We start from the raw sequence: 22474 nt of genomic DNA, 5'->3' as shown, positions 1-22474 counted from the left end.
GAGACATAAAACATGGGTTCAATCCCTAGGTCAGGAAGATCCCCTGGAGGAGGCCATGGCAACCCACTCCACTATTCTTGCCTGGAGAATCCCATGTACAGAGGAGCCTGGTGGGCTACACTCCATGGGGTTGCAAAGAGTCAGCCATGACTGGAGTGATTTAGCATGCATGCACATAGACACCTTAACTGCAATGTCTGCAAACCATCTCCTGTCCCTCCTTAGAGAAAAAAAAAAAAACACAAACAAAAAAACTCCCCACACTTCTTAGAGTCTCTGTTTTTGGTAACATCATGAGCATTATATATTGACCCAATCAATGAAATTGAGGGAAATCTTGAGTGTTCTACCAGTTCAGCTATACCTGATCCATCACCTGATCACCTGCCACTTCTCCATCTCCTCTCTCCATCCTTCCCTCAGTGCATATTCTTGAGCATCTCTCACCCCCACTGCCCAGGAGTTGACCCACTAAGTCCGTGTCCTTTAATCCAAGACTTCTCACGTGTGGTCCCCAGACCAGGAATCACCTGAGGATGGGAAACTGTTTCATCAGTCCCCCCAGTTGTTTGTGGTGGACGGGATGCTAATCCATCTACTCTGTGTTCCTGGGTTGACAGTTCTAAAAGACACCACAATCATGTTATTTCACCACCACCACCATCCCCCCCTGCCCCCATTTTAGCCTTTTAAAGGCTAAAGATCACACATCAACTCTTTTAAAAGAGATTTCCCAAAGAAGCCACTTCCTGTTGATAGCTCACAGTAAATGGTGCTGCTGGATTCGTGGTCTACGATGGAGAAGATTTAACTCTGGAACCAAAGACAGTCTCAGTCACTCAGAGCTTTGTGTAGATTTTGTGAGTCTGAGTGAACTCCGGGAGTTGGTGGTGGACAGGGAGGCCTGGCATGCTGCGATTCATGGGGTCGCCAAGAGTCGGACACAACTGAGTGACTGAACTGAACTGAACTGGGATAAAGAAAGCTTCCAGCAAGAGGCAATGGAAGGGGGCAGGAGAGTACCTGCCTCACTAGTTTAAGCGGGACCTTATATACTTTTCAACTACCTGCTGCTGCTGCTGCTAAGTCACTTCAGTCGTGTCGGACTCTGTGTGATCCCATAGACAGCAGCCACCAGGCTCCCCCGTCCCTGGGATTCTCCAGGCAAGAACACTGGAGTGGGTTGCTGAGAATACATAAAAAGAATACCTCAAGGTTGCAAGAGTTCACCAGACCCTTTGCCAAGGCATACATCCTGAGATAATTTAGGCACAAGATTAGCCAGGGAGAAGGGTTCCCTGCAGTGCCTCCAGGCAAGATACACTGTTGCTGTGCAACCAGGGGTACAAGTCTTGAGAAACAGGTTCCCAGGCAAGATCTGTTACAATTATAATCATTAACATAGAGCCTAAGAAAAGCATTTCCATAAGTAAGACACTGTGCTGTGTGATCTTAGTTCCAGACCTAAATATGTAGCTCAGGCAAGATACATTGTTGCACAAGGCTTAAGGACAACATGAGCAAGACTGTTCACCTCCTCCTTAAAGGGTCTTGGACTGCCTGCCTAAGCTTTAACTCTTTCACTGGCTTCTCAGCCTCACCAGTTGCTATTCCACGTGGGTGTATGCTGTGGTCCAGCTCTGACAAGCTGCTGGGCATTCACCCAGTGAGGCCAAGAGCAGAGCAATGAAATCGTCATGTATTTAGTAGAAGTCATAATGAAAAACATCAAGATGTTCCTGGATGTGATTTCACTGGGATCTCAGACTGAATACTAAATTGGGCAGCCTTGATTTCATGATTTATTTAAGAATTATTAAAAGTGCATTGTAGACACTAGAAGCAAGTTTAAATGGGGCATTATAAGTGGTTTTGGAGTAGGAAATGGCAACCTACTCCAGTGTCCTTGCCTGGAAAATTCCGTGAACAGAGGAGGCTGGCGGGGTTCAGTCTGTGGTGTCGCACAGAGTCGGACACGACTGAGTACACACACATGGTACATAAGTGGTTTTGACATTTACATAAGAATTAGTGATACATCATTTGAAAAAAACCCTTACAGCTGTATAACCTAGCACACCAAGAAACAAGATAAAAATAATTAAATAAGATTACTTATTAAAAGAATAAGTCTTGACAAATAACATTTATTTCAAACTTCCAAGGCATCTTGGTGACAGAACATCCACTAACATATTTCTTCATTACTTCATGAGAAAAAGCAAAAATTGTAAACTTTATCCCCATTAAACAGATAGGAAACTAGGGATTAACCTTGTTATATCAAAATAGGTAATTAATAGATGCATTTACTGTCAAACTTAAGGGACTACCACCGGCCACCATGCTATTTGTCTTTGGATTTTTCAGCTTAACCACCATCAGGTACTACATATGTATCCACACACACATATAGGCAAAAGCAATTATATGTAATTTAGAGATAAACTAGGCAGTATGATTCTTATGAGAAAAAGTTGCAATTGAGACCAAAGAATAGTTCAGTTCCACCAAGAACCTACTTCTTACAGAGATGATCACCCGACATCAAGGTTATTCTACATCCCAAAATTTTTTATAGTATTTTCATAATAGACATTCCACTAAGTATTGCCAGGCCATGCTAGAAAGAGAAGAAAGGAACTCCTGTCTGATCTAAACTCTGGGTCTCACACTTTTCATGACAAATGAACTTGGTCATTTCTTAGTTTATGTGTCTCCTGTCTTCTGGAAAGAATACCTATGGTCACCTCAATTCTGCCATGCCTTAGGGTGTGCTCTGCCTCCCAGACCATGAGCCTTGGGGCTGGGAAGAGCACTTTTCCCTCTGAGAGTCTAGAGGTGCTGAAGCATGGATGCAGCCTGAGGACAGAACTGGTCCACAACAGGGAAGAGCAAGGGCAACCCTACTGAGAAAGAGAGATGAGACAGGGTTCCCCCAGGTGCCAAGAACTGAGGTCTCCAGGGCCCACATCCATCCCTGGGGCTCCAAGCTTCCCAAGCTTTTGTCACATACAGGATCTCCTGGAGTAACTGCCCAGTGAACCCCGTTAAGTTTCAGATAGATTTCTGTCCTTGGTCACCAAGAGTCCTGACAGATGCAATCAATGTTTCCAAAACAATATATGTCAACAAACAATCTTAATACTTGCAAAATGTTTGACTGAACACCTCTTTGTACAGAATGACACATTTTATTCCATAAAATATTTGAAACAGCTGAAGTTTACAAGCTTACAATGTTTGAAATGAGATAACCATTGCATTACATGGCTACATTAAGATAAGTACTAGGACATTGTTTTTAACAGGAAAATACACTATGTACAATGTTATAATTTAACTGAATTTCTTATCTTAATGTTTAGTCTGTTATCACAAACATGAGGTGATAAAATTATTTCTAGGTTTGAATCAGTGCTACAGTACTATATGTTTAATATATGCTATATATGTATATATATGTAAGTACATATATTACATTAGGACTCTGTATAGTCATGAAAATTCATAGAAAAAATTTTAAATGCAGACTGAGAAAGCAAATTCATAGATTTTTGCAGATGATTTTAATCTGATTCATCACTGCTGAAGTAAGAGCTGTCACAGTATTCAGCCGTGTAAAGGAACTTATGAATGACTGGGTTCATCTTCGGAATCCAGTGTCGGGGAACCAGATATGTTGAGAGATTAAATAAATCTACAAATACTTTGTACCTGTCACTGGAAAAACACATATATACAGATGTTTTAGAATTATTGATACAAAAGATTTTTTAAAGTTTCAAATAATGATATTTTGCCATAAATAAATTTCTATATTCTATCATATTATATATGTTACGTGTTGTATATATCAAGTAGTGTTAGTATTAAGATTGCTTCATTTTTATTCCATATCCAAAATTTATGTCCATAAAACAATATTACATGTTTCAGCGATCCAGACCAGACTGGGCCAGAACAAAACCTAGAGTTATTACTGTCATGCTACTTTCATGAAGATAAAGATGTGTTCCTATTTCTGATTTTTAAAGGGTGGGATGCAAAATAATAAATTGAAAGCAAATAAAATTCCCAGTTGTTCATTGGAAAATATTTCTCACCTGTAAAGTAGCTGCCAAGTAACAGACATGAGTGTATTGATATATTGAAACACCATCTTAGATTATATAATAAATGTCTATAAGAGTGGTTTTCACTTTAAAATTGCTTTTATGTTTGTTAGCCAACTATTTTCACTTGCATTTCACCTGCAGAAGAACATTTGTCTTTAAAATCAAATTTGGGTTCATATTTTGCTGTCATTTGCAACTCATGTGACCTTGGTCAAGCTGTCCAAAGCTTAGTGTTTTGGTTTCCAACTTCATCAAATAAAAACCACAATCCCTTCCTCTCACCAGGCCTTTGTGATGATTTAATGAGAAAGTGACACACTAGGAAGGTGGTTTGCGTTCACTATTCCCATCGCCACTGATGGGTGTGCTCATTTTCTGTGATCATTTATGGTTTCATGCTCACAGAATTTATTTCCAGGAAAGGAGAAAATGTGTAATGATTATAAAAATTCAAACTAATAAATTTTTAGAATCATTCAATCTAACTTTTATTCTTGGGAAAATGAAGATGTATAAAAATAATGAAAACTGAAACTGTGCATTTTATAATTTAGTCAATCAGGTGATAAGATTAGGGATGAAAATAGGTGAATTGCAAAGAATTTCCGGGTCACTGTGCTGTACCCTGAGTTGAAAACACTTCTCCTTGGGTTAACTTGGTTCCCTCCCTCACAGGTGATGCAAATATTGGTACCGTGTCCAATCGCATCCCAGGATCCAATTGATGACCTTCCAGAAATAAGGATGTTTACAATGATCTCCAAAAGCTCCTGTAGGAATTCCTTAATTTAAGGATAAATGTGTTGCCAGCAGTTCAGACAGGAGCAAGTGTAAGTGACTTGCCTAGATAAAGCACATCTCCGTGTTCAAACAGGTGCTGGTGGCCCCGCGGAGGTGAAGGTGACGCCGGCTTACCTCACGGTGGAGCGCAGGTACTGGTACCCAGAGGACCCGCCAGTGCCCGCCTTGCTGCCGAGCATCCTGTGCACCAGGCACACGTGGTTATCTAGGTGAACACACACATTAGCTCCAGGGCGCTGAGGCAGAGGGGTCGGAACGATTATTGCCTCTGAAAAAAGGCTCCCCTTTATCATTCCATATGGGAGGTTCGCCTGTGAGCCTATGCGGCACAAGGGGAGGTTGCCTGGTGCTCCGCCTGGTCCAGGCTGCGCGGTGCATCCATTCTTCCCTAGGATTAGCTCTTGGATGCCAGGGCGGGGGGTGTGGGCACACTGTGACTTTTATGAGCCCTTGTTCCTACCGCCTTCATGGGGCCCTTCCTCCATTAAAACAAAACTACTGACGTTATATTTTCAAGTTGTATTGACACAAAGATGAATACATTACTATTATAAATTAAAACATTTTCTTTGACCTAAAGTTTACTTTTTCCTTCTGATGATTCCTGGTGGCTCAGACGGTAAAGCGTCTGCCTGCAATGCGGGAGACCCGGGTTCGATCCCTGGGTTGGGAAGATCCCCTGGAGAAGGAATGGCAACCCACTCCAGTCCTCTTGAAAATTCCATGGACTGAGGAACCTGGTAGACTACAGTCCATGGGATCGCAAAGAGTCAGACACGACTGAGTGACTTCACTTTTCTTCCTGCTGATCAAACACAACATTTTCCTGGGCCCCCAGAGGACATATGAGCCCTGAAAACTGCCTGCCATGTGCACTGGGTGGGTGGCCCTCAGAGAAATTTCTGAGCTGTTTTTTCACAAAGTAGCCCATCCCCCCCAGCACACACACACACAAATGGAGGGTGGAGGGGTATTGGGGGCTTGAAGGGGAGCAGGGTTGTGGGTCAGGTTGGGGGGAAGGGCTTACATCTCCACTTGGTCATGAGTGAGTCCACATCCATGAGGAAAGTCAGCAGCTGGAAAGGGACCTGGAACCTGGGCTCTTCCCTAGGGAACAAAACCACCATCATCATCTGGACCATAAACATGTCCAGCCAAGTCCAGTGTGTCAGAAAGAACACATACTCTACAATCTCTTGGGCCCCAAACCAACATCCCCTTTGCCTCTGGGGAGCTGTGACAGCTTAGATAACTCTCCCAGGCTTAGGGGATAACACAATTCATCTTTCAGTGTGTGTTTAAAGATTCTAGAACATTTCTTGAAGTACATAAAATAACCAGAGTCACACCTCACCCCCATTCTCATAAAAGGCAGACACAGACAACATCTAAGGTTTTCTAGCCAATAATAGCTAGCTACTTCTTCCAGGCAAGGATATTAAACTGTGAAAACAAAGACTGCCTGTTAAAGTTTCCTCTAATACATATATACATAATAAATATATATTAAATAAATATATACACAAAATAAAATTATATATGTATATTTATATATTTTTAATTTATATCTATGTAATTTTACTTATATATATATTTTTTCAGTTTTCACAACTTGGTGTATTTTCTGCAGAGGATACATAAGCTTGAATGGCATATATTCACTAAGAATTGAGGAAAACAGTCAAAACTGTTTTTTATGCTGCTGCTATTCTGAAAAATAGGTGAAAGAGGATTAAAAAACTAAATGAATTCAAGTAAGACACGCAGTAAACATAGATTTTTTTTTTTTTGCTTTATACCAGCGTGGCATCTTTTGCTCTGACACATTCAATTTATGAAACACAGATGGGCCTCAGACATAGTGGGCGGTGACAACAATTAGACTTGAAATTGCAGAGCAAAGAGCACAGCAATTTATATGGTGCTTCTACTTCATTCTTTTTCATTTTATAAAACAGGAATAACAATGTCGTTAAATGACAGAACCTATTTCATGGCTAAGATTCTGAGACAGATTCAACTTCGGGTCCTTAGGACACAATGTCACAGAATTTAATGAAAAGGATATTTGATTAACTTGTGTGTGTGTGTGTGTGTGTGTGTGTGTGTGTGTGTGTGTGTGTGTGTGTGTGTGTGTGTGTGTGTCTGTGTTTAACCCGTGACAGGGATAACATTGGACTCTTACTATTTAAAATAAAGAAAAACCTCATGAAACTTCACAATTATTTTCTAAGCTTTCCCCCAAATCTAAATGACTTTTTAAAAACTATGATTAGTTTTTAAACTAATTAGTTTTTAAAGCAATGTATAAGCTTTATACTTGATACATTATCTATATCTACTCCTCAATTTTTTGCTTCAAATTCTCTTCTTTTGATTTGTTTTTACCTGTAAAAATATATCATCAAGGCCCCCTGAAGTGCTTTGTATGATAGCCGTCTTTCTCCTGCAAGACATGGAACAAGTTTTAATTTAATAGGTAATTTAAGGCACTCATGTTAATTTGGCATCATCACCTTAAGTAATTGTTCATGTTTTTAGAAAATAATGTGAATGTTAGTTAAATATTTAATCCCTTAACTTGAATTTGGAAAACTATCATTTAAAACATTATTTTAGTATTAGATTTTAAAAAACAAAATAATACATACATGTATATACACACACACTTTAAATTCTCAAAACTTTTAAATAGACAGAAATCATGCAATAAACAGCCACAGACAAAAGGACGTGAGCTTTTCCCCTCTAAATATTTAGTTCCTGTATCATTTATGAATATCTCTTTGAAAATAATGCAACTAAATTATAGAATTATAAAGTTAGTTAAATATATTTTTCACTTTCAAAAAAAGAAAAAATTGATAAAGATAACTTGCAAGATAAATTTTAAAATTCCTTACTTCTATGAATGGAAATATCAATGTCCATTTTATCCCCCCGAAGTAGGGTTTGGTATTTTGAGCTCACAGTCTTATGTTCCAGGGAAAGGATCCTCTGAATAGAAATGCCTACCTTTACTAAGGAGATGCTCATGACGTTTCTCATCAAATAAGGACAGTAATACCTCTTTCTGCTTCTGAAATTCAGCCATTTGTTCCTCCTTTTCCTCTGACTCTTCCTTAGCCTTTGGGAGAAAAGCTGCATTAATATTCCCAAAAGAAAATAAATTCTTATTTTAGAAAATACTGCTTGTGAGAAATAGACTAGCCCAGGTGCAGAAAAGGTGTCCCCTAGGATATGCAGTGTATCATCTAAGACTATAAGCTTGGAAAATTAGGGAGGCCTCATGCCCACTGGTTCTACCCTTTTGTTTAAGTTTAAATGATTTGTTAAACTCAAATACTCTTTTCATAAATGTCATGATAAATGAATTTGGGCAAAACTGGAGTGACTATGAGGGGTCAATAATGTCTAATTTTAGACAATTATTTAATACAGGGAGTAAATTAATTCCAGTTAGGAAAAGTTAAGAATTCCTAGTCAGAGAAACTACTAATTCTACTGAAATTCTATCTTCAGAGCAATATTCTATAAATACAATTCCTTAGATATTTTTCACTGTTATATTTTTATTCACTTGATATTTATTGATTTGTTTAAGGAAATTTGCATTTTCCTGCCTTCAACACATGCTCTACTTAGAATTCAATTACTTGGAGCAAAAATCAGTTACTCCAGCTGACTTCCATTTACCAGATCAAGCATATCATGTGGTCAGAATGTGTGTGCCTTCTATGGCCAATGGACTATTCATTTATTCAGTAAATGTCAGGCTAGTGATAGAGAAAAAATTGTGAGCAAAAACCGAGTCCCCTGATCTCTATCTGGTGGGACTAAAACACTGAAAACTTGTTAAATTACAACCATACAGCTAGGTTCATCTGAACCATTTCTCCACATATATGCATCAACATACTTTATTTTTCCTCTTTCTGACTTACTTCACTCTGTATGACAGACTCTAGGTGCATCCACTTCTCTACAAATGACCTAATTGCGTTCATTTTTTATGGCTGAGTAATACTCTATTTTATAAATGTACCGCATCTTCATCCATTCTTCTGTTGACAGACATTTAGGTTGTTGCCAGATCTTTGCTGTTATAAACAGTGCAGGGCAGGAAGAGAGATGAATATGTAGAGAACAAATGTGTGGACATGGAGGGTTGGAAACAGAGGGCAAAAGAGTGAGATAAATTGGGAGATTGGGATTATATATATACTATGCATGTTTGTGTTCAGTCGCTCAGTCATGTCTGACTCTTTTGTGACCCCATGGACTGTAGCCTCTGTCCATGGGATTTTCCAGGCAAGAATACTGGAGTGGGTTGCCATTTTCTCCTCCAGGGAATCTTCCTGACCCAGGGATCAAACCCACTGCTCTTGCATCTCCTGCAGTGGCAGGTGGATTCTTCACCACTCTTGTCACCTGGGAAGCCCTATATATACACTACTATAAAATAGATAGCTAGTGGGCAGCTGCTGTATAGCACAGGGAGCTCAGATTGGTGCTCTGTGATGACTTAGAGGGGTGGGATGGGGAGGTTGGAGTCTCAAGACAGAGGGCATGTATGTATACATATGGCTGATTCACTTTGTTTTATAGCAGAAACTAATACAACATTGTAAGACAACTATACCTCAATTTTTTGAAAAAGAATTTTAAATAATTGCAACCACGGGCAGTGAAGTAAAGGAGCAATGTCATACCATCACAACTTATAGTAGCAGAGAGTTCAATAAAGACCCTCCTGCTGAAGTTTTCCTTGAAACAAGACCTGAAGACTGGGAAAGAGTTATCTGGGAAAGGAGAATGGATTATGAAATTCAAAGAGCCAAATAAGCTAGACATAAACAGTTGAGAATTACTGGTGTCTAAGCAGATGCTGCAGCAGCAGGTATAAATGAGTTCACCTGGTGGAAGAGGAAAAAGAGGATACAAGGGACCTGAGCCCATGCATTGTGAATCTCCATCAGTTACTGGTTTCAGAAAGAAACATGAACCCATGAAAGAGCTGGAGAAGTAAGGGTCAGAAAGCTAGGTGAGAACAAAATGTTGATACCAAAACCATGGCGGAGAGGGGTTGGGTGGGGAGAATGTTCAAGAAAGTGTAGGTAGTGATTAGTATTAAAGCCAGTAGGAAATGAAATAAAATGAAGATAAAACGGCCATTGGATTTACATACGGGGGTCACTTGTGAACAACAGGAAGGCAGACTGAACCACGGTGAGAATTAGATGGAGAAAAAGAAATAATTACACTCACTGCTGTTCTAAATACCCTGCAAATATGAATCCAATGTAACGTTCACAATATCTCTATGAGGTAAATACTCATATTTTACATTTTGCCCATGAAGGGAGGGAAGCAAATGAACCAGGTAGCAGAAGGGTATGTTACAGGGTCACCAAGAAGGGAAGGGGAATTTGACCCGTGACTGTGACAACACTGCATGGTGCACATAGCCTCTCAAGATGTAGAATTGAAACAACTCTTCCAAAAATTTGGTCATGAAGAAAGGATGAGGGCCCATAACATGAGAGAAACTGAGGAATCAACAGTATTGTTTTAACTGAGGGAAGTTTGCCATGGTCTGAGGAAGAACTCAGCCAATAGGAGGAACTCAGCATACATGAGTGAAGGGGAAGTTACGTGACTTAATGTATTGGTTGACTGGTCCTTTGTGAGCCCACTTCTGTCTAGAAGCAATCATAACATGAAACTTTCAATAAAAATGAAAAATCTCTATTAGTCTCATCTCCTCAAAATCTTGCCTACAATAAACTCCTTCACTTATTTTTTATTATGCATCAATAAAATTAAATCACTTGTGTAATATATTCCAAGCAGATGCACGTGTAAAAGAAAAAGAAATAAGGAAAATGAAAGACTAAGAGAAAATAAAATTAAAATAAAATTCCCAAAACTTCTCCTATAGTAAACTTATGTTTACTTATGGTTTCACAAATACCTGAATCTTTGTGAATTCTTCTTCCAAACCTTTGACAATGTTCTTTTCAAGCTTTCCCCAGAAGTTAAATCCATGCGGCTCTAAACCTGGGGTTCTTTCCAGCCATGCCTGAAGTAAATATTTTTCAAGTGAATACATTGTAAAATTTAAAATATGTCAAATGTTTTGTAACAAACATTTGTGAACTTGAAATATAAAATTTTCCTGGTTTTGAGGAAAATGTCAGTACATCATTAATCTTTTTGTATGTAAACGTTTCTCTTTCCTTTCAATATCTGCAGTCAAATGCTCTACCACTGAGCTATATCCACTCTCCCCTTCAATTTCTTCATTTATAAAACAGCAGTGTTTTTTTCTCCTAATCTAGAGGGCAATCATATTAAAAATTTACTTTCTATTAACAAATTATTACAGATATTCCAGTTTTGTTCTATAGATCTATGAACATATGTATATGTTGTTTTAATGAGGTATACTGGTTTATTCTCAAAATAGTTTATGTCTTAGGAGCTGAAGGAATCATATCATATATAATTTGATTTGATCTAAATGCAAGAACACTGTGTACTTAGCAACATTGAAATCAGCTAGCTACTCAATTATTTCCAGATTCCACAGGATTTTTAATCTAGAAATAAAAACGAGTCCATGCATCTCTATGAGCTCTCATATAGCTTATTCTTGGTTTTGAATTTAACTTTGTGATTCTTTTTCTATAGCCATTAAGTGGCATTAATAGTTTATTAACCTAAATCTGTATTTATAATGCCCAGGGGATTAGTGAGCAGAGCATAATTTGCTAAAATAAAAGTTTAATTTGCAAAGTAAAAGCCTTTGTCCAAGAAGTCAAGACTGTACAATCCTTTTTAATAATTTTCTTGCGCAGAAACTAATAATTCCTCAGGACCATGTACAGACCCACAGAGAACTAGATATGACTGGGGGAAATCCTGAAGGACAGAACTTTAGTGATGAACCTTAGTGATGTAGTTTAATTAAGAAACATACTCAACTTGTGGAACTTTTCAATTATGGAATATTTTAAAGTAAAGCTCATTAAATAAATAACCATACCCAGTTTAAAAATCAGCTAACCCAATGCTAGTTGCTTAGCAGGAATGTTTAAAAGGATTGTTTTAATAAGATATAGAGGTTATTAAATGTTAACATATCATTGACTATAGAAATATCTCTGAAGTTCTCAAGAGAGTTCTTAATATTTTAATTAGTGGAATTTACCAGTTGAAGTATTTTTATAAGTTCATTCTTCTCTTATTTACAACAAATGCAACCCAATTTCGACAGGAGTTTTGAAGTCCGGATCTCGCAGAAGCTCAGTGAACTACACGTGCTGAGCGAAACGTTACGTCTGCGCACGCACCTCAACCAGCTGCAGAAGCGTCCTTTCTTGCTCGGACTTCAGCAGAAGCTCGTTGTCTTTCCCTCTGAAGTTGTCACGGTAGTGTCTTCTGTTGTAAGGGACCCTCAAGCTCTGCAGAACCCCTATCTTGTTTTCTAACAGGCGGAACTGCAGACTCTGGAAGCCGGACGCCGGGGATAGGTACTCTCTTTGAGAACAGGTCCCGGGAGAGAAGAGCAGGGGAAGGTGCGCATTGTAAATCACTGTAACACTGCCTTCTTGGGGAGGGGGGAGGCGGTGGTCATGTGACTCTGCAGGTGTCACCAGGCACAGACACACAACAGCCCAGGGCTGAACCCATGACTTGGACTTGATCCAATCAGGACAACGAGCTCCTAGCCATCATCCTCTCTGCAGGCCGATGTTTGTATAGTTTGTGAAGGGTCATAGTGTACCAATGTGTGTTTATATCTGTGTATGTGCGTTCACATGTGTGCTTATATATACACATGCATAGATGTACATGCATGTGTGTATACTAAGTTTTTTCCTAAGGTAAAGACAGATGAACATTGAGCAATACTTCTTATTCAATAGTGCTAAAAGTTCCTTTGTAAATTTTCTTCAGTTTCTCCTTAAAGTTCAATTCTCAAAGTTCAGCACTGTGAGACTCCACAAGTGAAATGAATGGAATGTTGCACAAAACAGGGCATCACAAAATGTGATTACTCCCACCAGGCACAACCCTCACATCCCTATAAATGTTCTCCCTATAACTGGTACTAAGACTTCAATTTGTTAAGTATATACTAAAAAGGAATTCTACTTCTTTTCATTTGATTACCAACCATGTAGAGGATACTGCTTCTGCACCCCATGCTCTTAAAATTTCTTCTCAAATCTTAGTTATGAAAAAGTTTTCTTATAAAATTTATAGTTTGACTGCTAAACATTCCATAATAACCTAAGTGGGAAAAGAATCTGAAAAAGAATAGATACATGTACATGTATAACTGAATCACTTTGCTGAACACCTGAAACTAACACAACATTGTTAATTAACTGTAGTCTAATATAAAATAAAAATTTAAAACACATAAAAAATAAAATTTATAGTTCAATCCATAATTTATACTGTCAGTTTTGGTTACATGCTTCTTTACATATCATTCCTATTTCTCTTGTATTTTTGGTTTTTAATCATTTAAATTTAGAATGTGTATTATATCAGCCTTTTAAGCCATTTTGCTAAGCTGTCTAAAATCCTTTTGGGATAAAACTAGGGTACACATGATGAATTGAATTTAATGGATCCTGTTATGTTCATATGTGAAAGGAAGAGATGAAATATTTTCAATAGCTACTCAAATGCTTCGGGATGACGGCTCCCAAGTGCTCACAGTGACAGACTGTCAGCAAGACTGACTCCTTAACGCCACGCAAAACAGCAGGCACGTTCTCTCCAGCCCATCAGAAGGGAAGGGTAACCCCTGTATGCTGGCAAAGCCGCGCGCGCACCTGAAGTCATTGAAGTCCAAGGCTGTCATGGTCTCCAGGACGGAAAACTGCTGGACCAAGAGTTTGAGGATCACCACCACTCGGTGCATTCGGGTGATCACCTTCAGCATGTTCCTCTCATCCCTCACCTGGGTGTTAGGAGACAAGACACTGAGTAATCAATCCTCAATTCTGGGAGACACTAAACAATGCACTCCTGTGGATGTTATCTCTACTTTAAAGAGGAACATTTGCATTAAAATGTGCCTTAGGTAGATGCTAAACTAATGGCAACTCTGAATTGTTTGCAAGAAGTGTCTGCAACATTCAAATCTTTTTTTTTTTTTTCTTTAAATCTAGAAAAATTCTATGGAAGGACAATTTGAGTAAATTCTGGAACACAACTCCCACTGATTTCAAAGCAAATGTCTCAGTTTTGCTCTGAGGAATAAAGTTTAGGAGAACGTGGAAACTTGTGGGTAAGAATTAAGCAGACACTTGGGTTCCTCTGTTCTGTCTCAAGGGCAGGAGTTGCCATGGAAATGGATGGGGATGATGTTCACAGAGGATGGATGTTCTCTCCTTCCCAGCCCCCTTGGCACACGGGCTCTGAGCTGGAGAACACAAGACTGTGTCCTGTGTCCTCCAAGGATGGAGGAAGGTACGTGTGCAAGAAGTGGGCTGGGAGGGAGACTGAGGGAACATCACCAGGACTTCTGACTCTCCCTCCTCCCACTCTGTTCCTCCTAATCCTCTTCTGGCTCATCCTCCTCATCTTGTCTATTCTCTTTCCCCATCTCCACCTCTCCTCCTGTGTCACCTCCCTCATCATTGCTCCTATCTTCTCATAGCAAACATTCATTAGAAATACAATTCTGGTAGCTATTGATTAAAGAATCTACATTAGCTGTCCTGGCAATCCACTGTCATTTGTAACAACTTTTTGCAGGGAAAAAAATTGATTTCTAAACAAAGGACTTGAAAATAAAATTTGAAAGGCATCTTAAAGCAAGGGCATGGTGATAATTACACTGGAAGAACATGACTAAACTCTCTACACTAGAAACTTTTTTCCCCCTTAAATACTAATTCCACCATTTGGTGTTAAACTTTTCCCATTAATAATATTTTCTACACTCTCAAAGAAAAGTATGAAAGGAATACTGTGACATAGCAACTCACATGGCCATTCTGAAAGATCTCACGAACAGAATCTAATTCCCACAGGATCTGCTTAAACCAGAGTTCATAAGCTGCAAGGAGAAGATCATCATCAGTCGGGAGCCTTTTGACCATAATTATATGAAAGACAAGGCTAACACATTGAAAGAGAAATAAAAATGTAACTTAAAAGTCTATAAATGCCAACATAGCCCTATGCTATGCTAACAAACAAGTATTAGTGATCAAGTTAAAATAGCCTCCTTTTAATGAATGTTTTAATATGTCAGGTATGTTATCTATGTGCTTTATGTTATTTTTGAACTTATTTCTTTCAACTAAATACTGTAAATGTCTTTTTGGGATACAGCAAATAATCTTATCTTCCCATGTGGAAGCTGGAGGTGTGTGGAGAAGCAGAAGTAATACTGAATATCTATAAAGTGAGATATTAATAATTCATTAACGTAATGAATGGGCTTCCCTGGTGGCTCAGACAGAAAAGAATCTGCCTACAATACAGAAGTTTGATCCCTGCAATAAGGGTTCGATCCCTGGGTCAGGAAGTTTCTGTGGAGAAGGAACTGGCTACCCATTCCAGTATTCTTGCCTGGATAATCTCATGGACAGAGGAGCCTGGTGGGCTACAGTCCATAAGGTTGCAAAAGTTGGACGCCACTGAGCGACTAAGCATCATGCGCGCAACCTAATGAGTATGATGACATGTTTGTTTCTAGAGATTTAGACTTTACAGCGGAGAAGGCAATGGCACCCCACTCCAGTACTCTTGCTTGAAAAATCCCATGGACGGGGGAGCCTGGTAGGCCGCCGTCCATGGGGTCACTAAGAGTCAGATATGACTGAGCAACTTCCCTTTCACTTTTCACTTTCATGCTTTGGAGAAAGAAATGGCAACCCACTCCAGTGTTCTTGCCTGGAGAATCCCAGGGATGGGGGAGCCTGGTGGGCTGCCGTCTATGGGGTCGCACAGAGTCAGACACGACTGAAACAACTTAGCCGCAGACTTTACAGGGAGGACAAGTTATGAACAGGCTGAAACTCTGTCATATTCATCAGTTTCCCTCAGCTCCTGGCATAATGTTTGAGATAAGATAAACACTGGGTGATTATTTTATAAATAGATAAATTAAATAGCAAATGTAGTCATTAGGGGAACATGGAAATGAATCATTTTAATGATTGCTCATGCATTCTGTTTGGGCAAAGGCTGTGCTTCTGTACTAATGAAAGGAATAAAATTATACCTTTAAATTAGAGCTAAGGAGACTTTAGAAATCTAATTTCCATCTTTAGACAAAAAGAGCAAATCAAATATTTTTTGATCAGTTTATTTATCAATTTTTCAAGTTTAACTATGGGTAGCAGGTCCCATGACCTGCTTACCTTGTGTTCTAATGGAAGGAAAGTTTCTCCATCAAATGATGCAAGCTACCATTTACTATGAGCTCACTGCATGCTGTACCTTGAACTAAATGTGTAACACACCTTATCTCATGTCATCCTCACAGGAGCTCTGTGAATGAGAAGATGTAATCATTCTTCCCATTGTACAGATGGGGAAATGAAGAGAATTACTAGTCCAGAAACCAGACTGAGGTTGCATCATCTTTAATGGTAGAGATGGGATTCGAAATAGATTTCTGATTCTAGATGTATGCTCACCTGCTGTCATTCTGCCCTCATTGATTTTGTCTTGGTATAAGCCACCAACAGAATGTCACCATAAAAAACAGAAGAAGTAACACATTAAGCCAATTATTTTCCTTTTTTTTTTTTTCCTCAAAGGAGTTGGTTATATTAGCCAGTCAGTGAAGAAAACAATCATTTGAAAGACAGAAAGAATGGATAAGACAAAGAAACATCTAGAAATGCAGCGCTGATCAGCATGAGAGACGGAGCCATGATCAACCAGAGGACAGTATTAGATACAAAGGAGTTAGAGTAAATCTGAATGTTTTGGGGTAACAGACTTCTGTAAGACACATATTTGTGAAGTCTTTCACACAAGTCAAAGAGTTCTGAGACTTCCTCAACTTCCAAAGTCATGGACTCCTATGTTAAAAAACCACTACCCAGAAGTTAGAAGTCTGGAGAGAATGAATACACATTTTAGATAAAATTTATATTCCTGTTTAGTACCAAATTTCTGTAGGACATGTACAGTTACAGTAAATGTGAGTGATCTATTTCTTGAAAATAGCTCTGAGTTGACAAGTAGTGACATCTTAACTTTCAGATTCTTTGTGAATTCCAAGAGATAAAAAGTCTCTTTGGATTAAGGACAAAGTCCTACCTGATAAGTAGTGAGGTAACGGAAAGAAGACTGTAGTAAATCCCAGAAGGAGGACCTGTGATAATTTATCTGAGAGCAAAGGCTTTGCAAGCACCCTAGCAAACGTGATCCTTTACTTTTCCACCATTCTACAGTTAAAAGCATTGTAACTCTCCCCATTACTAATGGGAAACTACTACGAATAGTTACTGTTCAACCCTGTGTGTGACTTACCTTGATGAGTTATGATAAAAAGATGTTCATCGTGGATTTTATTTCCTTTCATTTCACTTTGAAGCTCCTGTGCATTCAAAACTTTTTCCAACTTCAAACAAAAAAAAATAGAAAAACTGATTTTGTAGAAACTTCTATTTACATGATGAATAAGTTACAGTTAGGATCTAATGTACACCATAGTGATTGTAGTTAATGACAATGCACCATATACTAGATCTTAAATGTTCTTACCACAAAAAAAAAAAAAAAACAAGAAAGGTGATTATGTGACATGATGCAGGCATTAGTTAATGCTCTGGTAGTAATCACTATGCCATATGTAAGTGTAATCAAATCAACGTGTGGGCACCTTAAACTTATGAGAAGTTATATGTCAATTATATCTCAGTAAAACTGGAAAAAAAGATTACAAAAAGACTGATATTGAAATTGCAAAACTTGATTTTTACCAACTTTAATAAATAGAATATGATACTATAAAAAAAAAAACTCCCAAATACTCAGGAACCAATCTACTTTCTTTTAAACAATTAATGTCTCTTCACAAGGAGTGAGTTGAATTTATGAGTTTTATTCTTTTCAGAAGAAATTATATCTGTGTATGTGTGTGTGCTGTCATGTCTGACTCTTTGCCACCAAATGGACTGTAGCCCACCAGGCTCCTCTGTCCGTGGGATTCTCCAGGCAAGAATACTGGAGTGGTTTCCCATGCCCTCCTCCAAAGGATCTTTCCAACCCAGGGTTCGAACCTGAGTCTCTAGAGTCTCCTGCATTGGCAGGTGGATTCTTTATCACTGTGCCACTGGGGAAGCCCAGGAATTTTTACTAATACATATTATTACCCTCACTGAGAAATCACATCCCTTCCATCTCTTGAAGCCAGTGCCATAAAAGCTCTATAACTTGCTTAGCCTACTACGTGTCTGCTGTTCTTTTATTCTCCTAAAGAGTCAGTTCTAAGAAGGTCTTAACATTGCCTATCAGCTCATCCTTAGAAACCCATCAACAAAGTCATCAAGGATTCTAATCATTTCACATCTTAAAAATAATCTCCAGCAATTTCCCTAGTGGTCCAGTGGCTGGGACTCCATGCTTCCCCTGCAAGAGGTGAGGGTTCAACCCCTGGTCAGGGAACTAAGTTCCCACATGCCAAGTGGCAAAAAAAAAATAAAATAATGTTCAAATACCTCTTTTTAACACCCTTCTTTCATCTAAACATATGCCTTCAACATTTCCACTTTACAATAAAGAATTTAAAAGAGAAATTGTCTGGCTACATTTGCAATTCTAGGCTGGGATCTAGTAACCAGGTCTCACGTGAACAGGTCGTGCAATGCCAGCCAGTTATCTACGCTTTCTCTGCCATTATTGTACGTTTGTTGGGCAGGTGAATCTTTACATACAAGTCTTAGAATTTTCTAATAAAAATATATGCTCAAAAAAGCATACATTTGTATAAAAAGAGATATCTTTAGATCCATAAAACTATTGGGTGACTGAGAATCTTTACGACCCCATGGACTATACGGTCCATGAAATTCTCCAAGCAAGAATACTGGAGTGGGTAGTCGTTCCCTTCTCCAGGGGCTCTTCCCAACAGAGGGATCAAACCCAGGTCTCCCACATTGCAGGCAGATTCTTAACCAGCTGAGCCACCAGGGAAGCCCAAGAATACTGGAGTGGGGAGCCTATCCCTTCTCTAGGGGATCTGCCTGACTCAGGAATCGAACCAGGGTCTACTGCATTGCAGGCAGATTCTTTACCAGCTGAGCTACCAGGGAAGCCCAACTGCAAAAACAAACACAAAACAATCCCCAAACATGAAAATGTCATGTAACTGAGTTTAAGGCCCAAAAATGAAAGATAATTCTTGTAAGGACCCTGCCACTTACTTGCAGGTAGTTCCCATAGATAAGTCCTCCTTTACTGGCTCTGTTCACACCGGCCTGTGATTTGTCTTCTTCACTGCCTTGTGCAGAGAGTGGTTTAAAAGCATATCTGCAGGTGAAAGAAGTAAAAGGGGAAAAAATAGAGCTTGAGAAAGCACAGTACCGAATAACAGGAGCGACGAGAATTCTCTTATTCCTAACTTTTCAAAGTAGATGATTAAACAGTGGAAGAAGGCTGACAGTTTTCACCTTTGCTCTTGAAATTCTGAAATTACTTCTCCTATCTGACCTTCCTAAGAGCTTAACCATACTCAGGATAGAGGTAAATACTCACCCAAAGCTCTTTCCTAAAAAGGGGCACCCACTCATGATGAAGATACACTGTCAGGGCAGCCCAGAGCTCTAATTGTAGCTGGATGATGAGGCTGACCTCCCCAGATGGTCCACAGCTGCCTTTTATGTACCCTGCCCACCCTGCCCCAGCCAATCAGCCCCTTTGCATCTCCTAGTGGGACTTCTGTTTCAGTTGGTACAGAAGCTGAACTTTGGCAGACCGTAGCGTGGATTTATGTTTGGGGCAGTTTGTTTGCTATAGACCTGAGTATTCTGCCAACAGTATTTGACTTGCTAAGTTCTGCTTTCATATCCAAAATAACAAGCAGTAAATAAATCGATGAGAGGCAAAGTTTAAAAACCGAAGATTTAACTATTCTATTCCAAGAACACATTTGCATAGTGTTAGAATGTATAAGAGAATGAGCTTGTTAAAAAACAAGTATTTATTCTCTTGGTCTTAGATTTGGATATTTTTACAACTCCAAAGCCAAAGACGGACCTTGAGTGTCTCTGGAGAAACTCATTATTCAACAGAGGCAGGATTCACACTTAAACCCCAATTTCAGCCCCTCTTCAAAGTTTTCCTGGTCTAAATCTCATTTAATAATTAGCAGCAGTCATGCTGCTTACTGTATTAGAACTTAAATGCATATTATTAATTTACTGACACTTGGGCATACTGACTACAGGGCACTGGGAGTCAACCCACTATGTCTGCAGATAATTTTAAAACAGTAATAACATAACTTGAGTTCCAAAGCATGTCCATGAGAAAGTATTCTTTCTAGAAAATATTACTGATTGGCCTAAGTTCTAACTGTTGCTTTGAGGTCCATGGAGCCAGAGCAGAGACTCCATCCTCCCTATCCACCACTGCAGTGCACAAAGAACCACACAGAGATGGCTTTTCCTATTTATCTCAATGGTCAGCTTATGTCTAATTCCCCAGAGTCATTAGAGGTCAAAAGCCTCATTTCCAGTCTTGGCCCTCATTTCAGTTCAGTCCAGTCGCTCAGTCACTCAATTCAGTCCGACTCTTTGTGACCCCATGAACTGCAGCACACAAGGCCTCCCTGTCCATAACCAACTCCTGGAGTTCACTCAGACTCATATCCATGGAGTCAGTGATGCCATCCAGCCATCTCATCCTCTGTCATCCCCTTCTCCTCCTGCCCCCAATCCCTCCCAACATCAGAGTCTTTTCCAATGAGTCAACTCCTCGCATGAGGTGGCCAAAGGACTGGAGTTTCAGCTTTAGCATCATTCCTTCCTAAGAACACCCAGGACTGATCTCCTTTAAGATGTACTGGCTGGATCTCCTTGCAGTCCAAGGGACTCTCAAGAATCTTCTCCAACACCACAGTTCAAAATCATCAATTCTTCAGCACTCAGTTTTCTTCACAGTCCAACTTTCACATCCATACATGACCACTGGAAAAACTATAGCCTTGACTAGATGGACCTTTGTTGACAAAGTAATGTCCCTACTTTGGAATACGCTATGTAGGTTGGTCATAACTTTCCTTCCAAGGAGGAAGCGTCTTTTAATTTCATGGCTGCAATCACCATCTGCAGTGATTTTGGAGCCCCCCAAAATAAAGTCTGACACTGTTTCCACTGTTTCCCCTGTTCCCCCATCTATTTGCCATGATGGGACCAGATGCCATGATCTTAGTTTTCTGAATGTTGAGCTTTCAGCCAACTTTTTCACTCTCCTCTTTCACTTTCATCAAGAGGCTCTTTAGTTCCTCTTCACTTTCTGCCATAAGGGTGGTGTCATCTGAAAATCTGAGGTTTTTGATATTTGTCCCAGCAATCTTGATTCCAGCTTGTTCTTCTTCCAGCCCAGCATTTCTCATGATGTACTCTGCATATAAGTTAAATAAGTAGAGTGACAACATACAGCCTTGACATACTCCTTTTCCTATTTGGAACCAGTCTGTTGTTTCATGTCCAGTTCTAACTGTTGCTTCCTGACCTGCATGTAGGTTTCTCAGGAGGCAGGTCAGGTGGTCTGGTATTCCCATCTCTTTCAGAATTTTCCACAGTTTATTGTGATCCACACAGTCAAAGGCTTTGGCATAGACAATAAAGCAGAAATAGAGGTTTTTCTGGAACTCTTGCTTTTTCCATGATCCAGTGCATGTTGGCAATGTGATCTCTGGTTCCTCTGCCTTTTCTAAAACCAACTTGAACATCTGGAAGTCCACAGTTCACATATTGCTAAAGCCTGGCTTGGAGAATTTTGAGCATTACTTTACTAGCATGTGAGATGAGTGCAATTGTGCTGTAGTTTGAGCATTCTTTGGCATTGCCTTTCTTTGGGATTGGAATGAAAACGGACCTTTTCCAGTCCTGTGGCCACTGCTGAGTTTTCCAAATTTGCTGGCATATTGAGTGCAGCACTTTCACAGCATCATCTTTCAGGATTTGAAATAGCTCAACTGGAATTCCATCACCTCCACTAGCTTTGTTTGTAGTGATGCTTCCTAAGGCCCACTTGACTTCACATTCCAGGGTGTCTGGCTCTAGGTGAGTGATCACACCGTCGTGATTATCTGGGTCGTGAAGATCTTTTTTGTACAGTTCTTCTGTGTATTTTTGCCACCTCTTCTTAATATTGTCTGCTTCTGTTAGGTCCATACCATTTCTGTCCTTTATCGAGCCCATGTTTGCATGAAATGTTTCCTTGGTATCTCTAATTTTCTTGAAGAGATCTCTAGGCTTTCCCATTCTGTTGTCTTCCTCTATTTCTTTGCATTGATCGCTGAGGCAGGCTTTCTTATCTCTTCTTGCTATTCTTTGGAA

At 39.4% G+C, this 22474-nt stretch overlaps 1 protein-coding gene across 1 annotated transcript; it reads right to left on the bottom strand.

The window, feature by feature from the left end:
* Nucleotides 1-33: 33 nt before the first annotated feature.
* On the bottom strand, nucleotides 34-19699 carry TDO2 (tryptophan 2,3-dioxygenase). The gene is made up of 12 exons (XM_005888683.2): nucleotides 19665-19699; nucleotides 19334-19439; nucleotides 17439-17529; nucleotides 14933-15003; nucleotides 13772-13899; nucleotides 12275-12461; nucleotides 10894-11001; nucleotides 7935-8046; nucleotides 7308-7365; nucleotides 5947-6026; nucleotides 5034-5124; nucleotides 34-3723 (listed from the first exon to the last, which is right to left on the bottom strand). The coding sequence occupies exons 1-12, from the start codon at nucleotides 19697-19699 to the stop codon at nucleotides 3570-3572; spliced, it is 1221 nt and encodes a 406-aa protein (XP_005888745.1). The 3' UTR covers nucleotides 34-3569.
* Nucleotides 19700-22474: the final 2775 nt, after the last annotated feature.

The sequence above is a fragment of the Bos mutus genome, chromosome 17 (assembly GCF_027580195.1).
Source record: "Bos mutus isolate GX-2022 chromosome 17, NWIPB_WYAK_1.1, whole genome shotgun sequence".
Classification (NCBI taxonomy): Eukaryota; Metazoa; Chordata; class Mammalia; order Artiodactyla; family Bovidae; genus Bos; species Bos mutus.
The sequence above is the reverse complement of the archived record's forward strand: the minus strand, read 5'-3'. Positions and strand labels throughout refer to the sequence as shown.